We start from the raw sequence: 12,348 nt of genomic DNA on the forward strand, positions 1-12,348 counted from the left end.
CATTGGAAAGATGTGATTAACCATGCAAAAAAGATGTAATTACACTTATTTGGACCATCTTATTTGACAGACAACTATTACAGGTTATTGATAGACAGCCAGTTTGTTGTTTTACCAGTTTTAGTTTTTACTTGCTTTTCTTTTTTCACACTTTTGTTATGTATGCCATGTGTTAGTTACAAACCGCACCTCTCCATAGCAAAGGCTCAGTCCTTTGTTATGCAGTCTACTCTTGGTCTTAAGCCTCACCTTACCATATTAATAAAAAAGTGTGCCGTTCCTGGCCCTTCCCCCCTCAACCATTATATATACGGGGTAGTATTTCTTGTGATCTCTCATTTACTTAATACAGCTGTCGTGGCTGTGACGGTTCCACCTGAAGACGGAGGCTTGTGTTGCTTCCGAAACGTCGTAAATTTTTTAATTTGTTTTATTTTACTTTTATTAATTTACATTTTTTACCTACGTGACTTTTCCGAAAAAACCTAAGAGTATGTGTGTGTACACCTTGTGGGTTAGACTGCGTGTGTACACTGTGTGGGTGGTCCGAATCAGTCGGGCGGCATTATCATTTCATCGGCTGCACGATGCTGTGTGGAAGCTACCTGGTCTGTCTATCCGCATGAAGCTTCGGTTCTTCTTGGCCACAGTAATGGCCTCCCTTCTGTAGGCATGTGAAACGTGGACCCCTCAAAATTGAACATCTGCTCCAGTTCGAAACATTCAGGCTGTCATTCCTACACTCAGATTAAGGGAAGCCAAGTGGTAGCACATTCTCTATTTATTACAAAGGTTCAAGGTTCAAATCCGACAGGCACCCCTGGCTACTCCAGCAACATTAAACCAAATATGCACCGTCTGCTTAACAGTGGATGTAAAACATACTATTGTCATTCAAAACGCATAGGTCATTGCATGTTGGGGTCATGGTCAATATTTGGATAATTCCAAACATTATCCGGAAATTACACAATGGAGATAACACATCAATTATCGCCCGCTAATGACAGACTCATGCCCACATGCAGGCTAGAGCAGGGTCACCTTATGCCACACATACGCAGCTGCTTGGGGGTGCTCTTCGAGTGTTTGTGATGATATATGAAACAAAACTGAGTTGCTGAGGCAATTAAGCAAGAACCACATAAATGCAAATATTAATATAACAGTAGAATGAATGCGTATATATGCCACTTCCCAAATTAATGTAGTGTCGTGTAGAATCACTCAGTCGGACACGTTGTTCCAAGTCACCTGCTTACACTATATTACTCTCTCTCGTACCAGTTATAGGCACTCCTATCACTGTCTATACGGTCACTTTGTTTACCAACTTCCCCTATCTACTTTACACCTCGCTGACCTGCCTGCAGCAGCTCTTCCTCTCAGCAGCTCTATACACACAGCTCCACACACAGACAGCAGGTCACACAGCTTGCACACAGTCGTGCTCACAGAGCTTGAACACAGCAGAGCTCACACAGAGGCATCGCTCAAACAGAAGCTTCGCTCAGAGCTTGCACGCGCCGCTGGCCTCGCCTACGTTTCCTCAGACCCACTCACTCGTCTGATCCGGGCGGGGGGGATCAACCATCACCCGCCCGTCGATTCGTGAGGGTTGAGGCTGTCCCTAGCTTGAGCGGCAGCGGCGAGATGTCTTCACCTTGGTCCCATAACCCGAATCCCGCTCCGCCCTCACACACCCCCTTATATCCCTCCTCCCAATTATCCAGCTGCTCCCTTGTGTCTCTTTAGGGCCCGACAGGCTGGCACCTGTCAGGCCATCAATCACTCCTTATAGCACGTCTCCAAGGCGACACCGCTGGTGTCAGCGTATAACCCCGGACCGACCCGTCTGCTCTCCGATAAAGAGGTGGCGGTTTGCAAATGCAACCTTACTTTGCACACGGGCACCTGCTTGTCCTCGGTTGCCCTCGGGCAGCAGTGCGCACCACGTATTTTACCACACTACATCCCCCCCCCCCCCCCCACGAACAAAACCGCAGCCATCCTGGCTGTAATATACATCCCTTGTGCGCACGCAACGTGACAACCCATAAACACAACTCTGTAGTGACCAGTGACCGACCCCTAACTACAAGATAATCATAAGCAGTGACCATGAAAATAAACAAGAACAAGGGAATGGGGAATTAACGAAAAACAACGCGTCGCGAATGGGTATGTGCAGCAGGCCCATCCCCGTAGGTAGAGACGGGTCTGCTTGAGTGTGATGAGTGTCCGATGAGGGAGTCCGCAAGGCTCCGTCCGTGGTCTTTAGATCCTCCAGCCCTGCAGGCGGTACAGAACATTCCTCCTCACGGCCTGTTACTTTAGGCTTGCCGGTTGGCGTACCAGACACATCAAACACCGGCCGGCAGGGATGTGGGGATGAATCGACCGGACCGGATAGAACGTAAGTTTTTAACCGTAAAGGATGCACAAACCAGCGCCGCCGGCCCAAACGGATACACACACACTGTGACCGCCAAACCTCAATGACCTTGACCGGCCCATGACAGGGACGGTACAGTTTCGGGGACGTGCCCACAGGCACCTGGAGGCAATGTCGCCAAGCCTTGTCCCCCACTTTCCACGGTATTCCGGGCCCTTCATGACCCTTCAGCCGCTCGTTACAGGCCTGTCTGCGGGCCGAGTTGACCCGAGCGGCTTCACGGCTCAACTGCAGCTGCTCCAGTGTTTTCAATATGGGGTCAAGCACTGATGAACCTTTCCGCAGGGGGTTCAGTCCCAACTCAACTTGCACAAGGGGTTCGGGTTCCCTCCCATACATCGAATAAAACGGTGAGAAACCTGTCGAGGCATGCGGAGCAAGTCTGTATGCAGCAAGGACCCCCGGGAAGTGCAGATCCCAATCCGACTGTCTGCCAGTCACTTGCTGGCATAGCGGTGAGGGTTCTATGCAACCACTCAACCATCCCGTCACTCTGCGGATGATACAGTGAGGTGCGTATTTTCCGCCTGCCCAAAGACTCACACACATCCTGGAGGAATTTGGAGGAGAAATTCATACCCAGATCTGTGAGCAGTTGCTCCGGGGCCCCCTTATCCGCGTCTATAGGCGTCGGCTATAGACGCAGTTGACTGGTCAACCAAGGGCCAGGCCATAGGCCAACGAGTCAAATATTCGACCCCCACGAGGAGGTACTTTGTGGCCCTGGACAATTTGGGTCCCTTCCCGGTCTCCCAGAGATGGCACAATTCATTCAGCCGTGACACAATGGACTGTGACGGAATCTGCGGTCGCGTGGCAGGAGATTTCCGACGCGCACAATTGACACAACCTCTAATCACGAGGACATCACTCTACATCCCGGGCCTGTAAAAGTCCTTTTTCAACGTCGCCAATGTTTTATGCACACCCAAATGCATTAACTTTTCGTTTACGACCTTCGTAAATTAACCCCTAAGTGTCAGCGCTGGCGACCAGCGGACGAGCTGCAAGCGATATCGGGCACCGCCAAAGGCAATCATCGTGCAGACTCAACAATCATCCAGCAGTGGAGAAGCTTGGAGCTGCTATCAAGAGAAAGCGCCGTGTGTATGACACGCCCACACACACACACACGACTCATCGCCCAGGAGGCAAGCGAACCGAGGTATTCTCGGTACAAGGAAAGCCCCACCTCGGCGCGGGCTTCACTCAAAGAGTTGAGCACGAAGACAATACACCCACACACACAACACACATATCGGGACTAATAAGATTGCTCCAAAAGTGATCTTTGTTTCGAAAAAGGCCATCCTAAGGTGGTGCGTTAACTAATAGCTGATTGTGGAAAACATTGTCTGGTCCATTGAGCTGCTTGAATAAGGTCGTATACAAGTATTTTAGTCATTCGGTTCATTAATTGCATAGCTTTAGCAATACATTAATTGACGTTAAACATTTATAAGCATCGATGTTATGAATCTACGCACTCACAGGAATACTATTGTGTTGAGATTTATTTCTTTTGATCACGGAATCTTGCCCGCGGATTCAAGCCCATTAGCCAATTGATAAGCATTTATTAGGCAAACAGGCACACTGACACACATTATTGTTCCAGGGCATTTCGATCAATTGCATAATCTTACCAATTAATTCATTGAAAACTATTTCTTTACTACTGTTCGTATGAATATTGTAACAGATTCTTAAGGACTTTTTCCTATCGGCGTGTATGGTCGCTTTACTCTGAGGAATTAGCCGATTGTTCTGTTATCCAGTTAATAAACGTAACCATTGAGGGTTAATTGTACGGATCAATGAGTAGAACATTTCCAAGAGTACTGGAATGACAATTCCTATCATAAGAGTTCGCATATTAGAGTGTTTTGTTTTAGATATTAAAGTTGCTTAACGCAAAAAAGTCTGAGTGTCCCTTGCTAAGTTCATGCGTAATAATCATAATAATAAGAACTGTATCCTGCAGTGAGATCTGAATTTTGAGACCTGACATAAACACACTAAAACATAATCGGTAAACGTTCAAGCGAGAAAGACTGTATTATATTCTTTAGATCTTTCGGAAAAGTCACGTTGATAGGTTCAAAGAAAATAACAAAAACCTACCTACGTGACTTTACCGAAAGGTCCAAAGAATATGAATCCAGCTTTAAGTCAATCAATGTATTAGCACGATTGGAAATACACCCCGAGACAACAAAGCAGAGCCTAATCCGCATAATTACATACACTTGCATAACTTCATACAATTACACCTTCATATTATCACGATTGGTAATACCCCGAGATATAGCATAAATACATAATTAGCATCATTTCAACACATTGCGCATTTTCAGTTATCATTTAATTTTCATTATTTTTCAAGACCTAATATATACAACACTTGGGAGCTTATTGGCTCTTGCTCGTGGTTAATCATCTACCCAACCCACAGGTCCACAAATACTGGTCGCTCTTACTATGCAGGTTGAACCCAGGAATTGAGTGTTCGACTTCACGTTCTTTTCATTAAAGGCCTGTGACAAAGGTGAATCTATTGGAGCTTCATTGTCTCAAACTTAAACATCCACCGGGTCTCCATTTGTCTTTGTATTTTCTAAGAAGTCCACCCACACCTCCACTTCCACAAACTGCTGGGAGTTGCCTCGCTCTGCCTCACAGTCAGAAATCTCCTCCTGCTTCACTTTGCCTCCATCGATGTGAAGGTCCGATTTTGGAGTTGAATCTTCATCTTCACAGTTTACCATCACTTCGCTCTTCACCATCACTTCACATTTCATCGTCATTTCTTCGCTCTTGATCACTACTTCACATTTCACCTTCGCCTCTTCACAATTCACCTTGATACCTTTAAAAGTGTCCAAGCTGGGCTTTAGTTCTGGTTTCATGAGGGATGGGCTGATTGCAGCACTTTGACTTTCACAAGCCGATTTCAGACTCCACTCCTTGGGGATCTTCTGATGATTGTGTGTCCTCTGGTGTGTTTTAAGAATTGATGACTGAGCAAACGCCTTCCCGCAGAGAGTGCACGTGAAGAGCTTCTCTTCCGTGTGTGTTCTCTGGTGGCAATTAAGACCTGATGGCCATGCAAATGCCTTCTCACAGACAGTGCACTTGAAAGGTTTCTCTTTTGTGTGTGTTCTCTGGTGTTGTTTAAGATGTGATAACACTGTAAACGCCTTCCCGCACAGACTGCACTTGAAGGGTTTCTCTCCCGTGTGTGTTCTCTGGTGTGTTTTAAGATTTGATAAGCCTGCAAACGCTTTCCCGCACAAAGTGCACCTGAAGGGTTTCTCTCCCGTGTGTGTTCTCTGGTGTGATACAAGATTAGATGACTGTGAAAACGCCTTCCCACACACACTGCACTTGAAGGGTTTCTCTCCCGTGTGTGTTCTTTGGTGTATTTGAAGATGTGGTGATTGTGCAAACGCCTTCCCGCACAGAGTACACCTAAAGAGTTTCTCTCCTGTGTGTGTTCTCTGGTGGTGATGAAGACCTGATGACCATGCAAATGCCTTGTCACACAAAGTGCACTTGAAGGGTTTCTCTCCTGTGTGAGTTCTTTGGTGCTGTGTCAAATGTCCAGTTTGATCCGTGCTGTATGCACAATGGTCGCATTTTTGCCTTTTTGTACCAAGCTGCGCTGAGCGCCTTTGCTCCATCAGACCAATTCTGCAGACGAAGCGTCAGCTGCAGACAGAAAAATGAGAATATCCACACCATCTACGTCAGTATCGAGGCACAGAGGAATACCTATATACACAGTTACACATGACTTACACATCTATACTTATTCACATGTTCATGATATAGTGAAAAATATTCCCAAATTCATCACACGGGCTGTGATGACAAACAATGAGAGGGCAAATGGTCATAAATATGCCTGTAAGCCCGAGTATCTTCAAATGAATGTTAACTCAAAACTCCAAGCACACAATTTCGGTTGTCTGGCTAAAAAAATTATATTTATAAAAGCTAAATTCAGCTAACAAAGCTTAAATTAATGTTCAATCACAACTTAATCACAACTTCAAGGTGTGAAGCGAGGCTCAGATTTCCGTGAATGCTGGGATGAACAGATCTAACTTCAGCTGCATATGTGTCGTGTTAATTTCCTGTTTCCATTCTTATTAAAAGTTCCAGAGGAAAACAAAAATAAACTATTATTTTGATTTAACCTCCGTGTTCAAAAGAGTTAATATACTTTACTGCAAATACAAACTTTACACTGTCAGATACTGGCATGATAAAAAGGTGGTGGTGTGTCCAGAACCATGCCTGGCCACCTTCATCTGCTCAATATTAATGCTTCCTCACTTCACCAAGTAATTAATTGAGGATAAATCAACAGCCGAGACCCACAAGAAGTTAAGTTTTCACTTATCAATCACGTTTGTTGTTGGAGATAATCAAACTCTAATTATTGAGTTCATAATACAATGATAATACGATGTAAAACATACCTTGTTCTTGGGTACAAAGTGTTATTTTTCAATTTCTTTTGCCTAAAAAGTATAGAAAATCGCTATTATCCCCCACAAACTTTGCTTTTGTGACCAGGACTTTATGTGAAAGAAAAGACACAAATTCGCCCATTTTATCATTGAAAATAGGCACGTTTCAAAATATCACTGTCCTAGTCAGAAAAGCAAAGTTTGTGGGGAATAGCATTTTCTGTACTTTTGAGGCATAGGCAATTAGGAAATAACACTATCCAGGAACAAAAATGTTTTTTTGTTACACAGTGTAATAACTACGCTATCGCTCACCACATAAATCAACTCTTACAGATGTAGTGACATCGCGGGATGTCACTGTGTAGTGCCGGCCCTAGAGAAAAAAGGCATGCGGTGTAACGACATCGCGGATACCACTATGGTGGGTGTAGTACCGGCCCTAGAGGGGCACGGTGAGCGCTGACTGGATGGCACCATGCTTGGCGTGCAATGTCGGCCCTACAGGATAGGGTGTGTGAGTACCGGCCGTAGGAATGAGGTTACGAAAGGCACTCTGGATGACCCGAGAGGACACGTGACAAGCTAAGTCCACAAAGGGGCCCAAAGTAGGGGCTAGGGGTGGTCACATGGTCGGGGTCCAGATCCTGCTAGAGGATTCTGGAAGGTGGTCGTGGCCAAGGGCGGAGCCAGCCACACCGCAGAGAATATAAGCCGGGTCCCCTAGAGGGGCCGGCGTTGTTCAACCCGAAGAAACCTTCGTCTTCGTTCCACCAAGTCTCCAACACATGGAACTGGACCCATGCTGTGGTCCCTGTCCGTCGTAGCTAGTTGTGTTGTAATTAGTATAGTTAGCCTGGTGGTCACCACCATAGGTTGTTTTTCTGTTAAGGGGCAGTTACCCCGTGTGTTGGTGTTAAATAAATGTGTTGCCTCGAAGTGTACGTCTGCGACTCAGTTGAACTCACTACACATACATTTCACATGAATGTCATGTAAGTGTGGATCACTTGTCAGGAGGTCATGGGAATGATCCAGGTGTCAAGGGATGGACTGACTGAGATGATTAACAGATGCACCAGCTGTGCTTCCCAGTCTTGCTGCATTTTAGGCACCTAGCGTTCCACCCATTCATTTAAGCGTTGCTACTCCGACCTCACTGTTGTTGCAGAGCAAATATCTCTACCTGCCCTGCAGCATATATCACGGGCCTCCTATACAGAGGCCGACCTTGACACTCCTGGTACCAGTCATCAGCAGGTCTGATCACCTCCACATCCTCCAATCTCTTCTCTAGACAATGCCATACCTAATTAGCCCGTAACATCTGGACTAACAGAAAATGCTTGAGCATGCTGTCTTTTTTTATGAACCAAACAATGCAGCTCGGCCTGCCAAAGAGACTCATTGATTATATTCTGGGCTGATATATTAAGGATCTGTAAGGTTCTAATACAATCTTGTTTGGTTCAATAGAGGGAATTATAGGCAGGCCAGCCTTAATTATAAGCCAGAACAGACGGTCCTTTAAATAAGTAAATATTTTGCATCCACAGAGAAAGGAGTAATATCTGTGGCCAAGAAGACTCACAGCTTTGTTCGTTCGTTTATTTCTAAATCCTCTTGTCTTGGTGAGGGTTGTGGCGGCAGCACATTCAGTAGGGCACTCCAGACCTTCATTTCCCTGGCGACAGACTCTGGATCTTCCTGGGGAATTCCCAGGCATTCCAAAGCCAGCCAAGAGATATATTCCCACCGGAATGTCCTGGCCCGGCCCCGGGAACTTCCCTCAGTGAGACGTGCCCGATAGAGCTCCAGGGGCAGTCTATTGGGGGGCCTCGTTACATATATTGTATATTGATATCACTCGTGGAATGAGGCCTGGTGGCTCGGTGACCCACGTAACCCATTTGGACCCAGCCTGGAATGGCTACATGGCACCGTCCTGTGCGCCCACCATCCACAGTACGAAGAGTGAGAGGCAGGTGCGATGCCAGTATGGCAGGGAGAGGGATGGTCTCAGACAGACTAGACCTTGGCGATGGACACTCACAGCTTTGTATGGTGCAAAAGTCCAGACAGCTTCCACACAGTGTTACACAGTACAGTCTAATGAAAGAATGCTGCTCGACTAATTTTAAGTGAGACTTTGGCTGCCAAACCAAAGCTGGTCGTGAAAACACATTAACCAGATAAGGGAGCTCCTCCACCACTTGTAGAACTGTCTGATTACTCATGGAGAGTTGAGCAGGAAAAAGTGTTGTATGAAATCAAATTCCCAGGCAGGTGATTTATTTTTGTGGAACATACGAAAGGCCCCATTTCATGATGGAATTATCCAGCCACAGAACAAGATTCTCCAACCCCATCTCATTGAGCAGCCATTACCAGATCATCAGCAGATATAACATGGTTGACCAGGGAACGATCCCTTAACTATAACCAGGCATCGATGCGCTTATAATTTTAACCGTAACAAATGCAATTTATTTCTAGAGCCATTGGGAGCTTCTCAAACGACAATTATATGAAGATGCTCTGTAATGTAATGCATGGGGCCAGAGTGAATTTCTGTCACAAGCCAAGTTGAACAGGAAATTACTCCGACTCCTGGTCACGCAGCTCGAGACAGGCTTTCCCAAATTCATAAAAATCAAAGAATGTGAACAGAGGCAGAGACGTAAAAACAAAGAACCCAAAGCCCCAAGCCTCTATATGGTACTATATGCCTTAATTACATCAATGAAGCAGAGATCTAGTTTTTGCGGAAAATCGGCACTCCTCAGCCCCTTGAATATCAGAGGTTACGATCTGGGAAAGTGCCTCGCAAAGCCAAAAGTGCAATATTCAATACTTAAGCCTTACCTAAATAATGGCATGAGGTAAAAGGAAAATAAAAAAAACTAAACAATTGAAATGAACATTGAGAAACCATACACAAAAACACTTGCAAGACAAAACATGGGAAAATCTATATGAAGCAAACTTTGTGCATGTGAACTTTTTTGGGAACCAAATTGTGCCAACATTACCAGATGGCAAAACATCCAACATTGTCTATCCTGAAGCTCTCCAAGGGCAACGTATTTAAAAGCTGTCCTCATTATGAAACAAACAACCCCTGCTATTGTATAACACAACCTCAAAACCGTGACAATATACGCACATTTACAGGCTTCATTGGCAGAATTCAATAATTGTAATAAAGCCAGCATGGCAAGACATTACTCTTAATGTTTGATTACTGAGACCTGAGCTAAGCCGGGAAACCTAGTTATTACTAGATACTATACATCCGATAAAGTTTGTGCGTGAGTGGGGAGCGGTAGTGCAACAGTTGGCGTGCTACACTATGAACCCAGTGAGCCGATTTATATTCCCACAGAGCCAAGCCACAACATTTGGTTGTCTGATGAAGCTGGTTGTAATTACTGTCAAAACGTTGTACTCAGATTGTAAATGTTGTGGCTTGGCTCTCCAACACACCGATATGCTGTACTAGTTCACTACACTATACACTACTATACACTACACTATTATACACTACACTATACACTACACTATACACTAGTGCTGTACTAGTGACGCATTGGCCACGTTCTGTTTACTTGACAAACCCTGACTAATTGGCTGTGTCGGGTGGTGGCGGGGTTAACGGCATATTTATTCATTTATGCGATGTAACCCAAACAAACCTGTATTATGGCTGTATATTTGGAGTTTGCGTGTCCCTCTCTCCGTGGTCGCGTGGATTTTCCTCCGGATCCTGCGGTTTTCCCTGCACATTTAGAGTCAACATCACCACGCGTTTAGAGTATTTGACCGATAAACATTTCCACACGTTGATAAGCCCACTGTGTTGTGGGCAGGTCGCTTCTGAAAACGAGCGGTGTAGCTCAAGTGGGCTATGCCTGGTAAAATAAAAAAACGTAGAAATATTTAAAGTAAAAAAAAGTTTCAAAGTAGTGAGCCAGGTGAAGACAAATTCAACTTAAGCAGAGAATTAAAGCAAATGCAATCAGGCAAGGGCAGGAGGCAAGTCCTCGCATGGCTAGGCCCCGCGTTGTAATGTTTCAACCTGGACATCGATTCCACCATACTCGCTGCTACTCAATTGATATCCCTACGAGAGGGAGAAGGAGCGAGGCTCGACCTGGGTTCACAACAACCACCACGATGTAAACTTCTCACCACGGATCTCCGTGCGCGAGCTTGCGCAGAGCAGAAGCTTCCTGGTATGTCGTGACGTCATGCAGCAGCAGGAGGTGACATGACGTCACTTGCGGGGTTCACACAATCCCCTCCCCGAGCGAGCAGCAGTGTAACTGAATAAATTATATTTCGATTTAAAGCTTTCGTGACTGCAGGGATTCATATTCTTGGTTCTTTCGGTAAAATCACATAAAAGGGGACAAATAAAATAATAAATACTAAATTCTCGACGTTTCGGCCACAACACAAGCAGCCGTCCTCAGATGAAGAAGAGAGCTGTCGGAAAAACAGCGTCTCAATGAACGCTGCTAAGCTTGGCACCGTCTTTTCACCTGGGTGGGAGGAGCAGAGTGCCTTGACAAAGGAGTTTACATATCAAGAGGAATTTAGCATAGTAACGCTAAAGAACTGCAACTACCCGACAACCATACAATAAGCCGACGTGAAAACAACTAAATATAAACTACATCAATATAATCAATGTACTCAATATACTATCCAATAAGCTGAGCTATTAACATTAAGTAACTGGGTATCGACTACACTATATGACTACCAAAACTGTTTTGTCAAGGCGCTCTGCTCCTCTCACCCAGCTGGAAAGAGGCTGCCAAGCTTAGCAGCGTTCATTGAGACGCTGTTATTTCCGACAGCTCTCTTCTTCACCTGAGGACGGCTGCTTGTGTTGTGGCCGAAACGTCGAGAATGTTACTTGTATTATTTTATTATTTCCCTTCTAAGTGACTTTACCGAAAGAACCAAGAATATGAATAAATTATGATAATGTGCAGGGCTCATTAACACTTAGTGACGAATGGCGGTTGTTGTTTTTGTTACTGTGTGTACAGGCTGTTTGTATACTGTGCGGGTACACTGTGTGTGTACACTGTGTGGGTGGTCCGGATCAGTCGGGCGGCATTATCATTTCATCGGCTGCACTATGCTGTGTGGAAGCTACCTGGTCTGTCACTCCGCATGAAGCTTCGGTTCTTCTCGGCCACAGTAATGGCCTCCCTTCTGTAGGCATGTGAAACGTGGACCCCTCTAAATTGAACATCTGCTCCGGTTCGAAACATTCAGGCTGTCATGCCTACACTCAGATTAAGGGAAGCCAAGTGGTAGCACATTCTCTATTTATTACAAAGGTTCAAGGTTCAAATCCGACAGGCACCCCTGGCTACTCCAGCAACATTAAACCAAATA

At 45.3% G+C, this 12,348-nt stretch overlaps 2 protein-coding genes across 3 annotated transcripts in view; both read right to left on the bottom strand.

Moving 5' to 3' along the window:
• Nucleotides 1-12,348, bottom strand: part of LOC144953008 (uncharacterized) — a 455,753-nt gene that overhangs the window by 48,840 nt on the left and 394,565 nt on the right. The window lies entirely within an intron of this gene.
• LOC144953016 (uncharacterized) lies at nucleotides 3,771-11,179 on the bottom strand. 2 transcript variants are annotated; one of them, XM_078883527.1, is made up of 3 exons: nucleotides 11,125-11,179; nucleotides 10,629-10,711; nucleotides 3,771-6,166 (listed from the first exon to the last, which is right to left on the bottom strand). In XM_078883527.1, exon 3 carries the CDS (start codon nucleotides 6,136-6,138, stop codon nucleotides 5,035-5,037), a length of 1,104 nt encoding a protein of 367 aa, XP_078739653.1. In that variant the 5' UTR covers nucleotides 6,139-6,166; nucleotides 10,629-10,711; nucleotides 11,125-11,179; the 3' UTR covers nucleotides 3,771-5,034. The 2 variants fall into 2 exon arrangements, with proteins under 2 accessions (XP_078739653.1, XP_078739652.1); XM_078883526.1 differs by having other exon boundaries at nucleotides 10,629-11,152.

Source organism: Lampetra fluviatilis, chromosome 71, assembly GCF_964198595.1.
Source record: "Lampetra fluviatilis chromosome 71, kcLamFluv1.1, whole genome shotgun sequence".
Lineage (NCBI taxonomy): Eukaryota > Metazoa > Chordata > Hyperoartia > Petromyzontiformes > Petromyzontidae > Lampetra > Lampetra fluviatilis.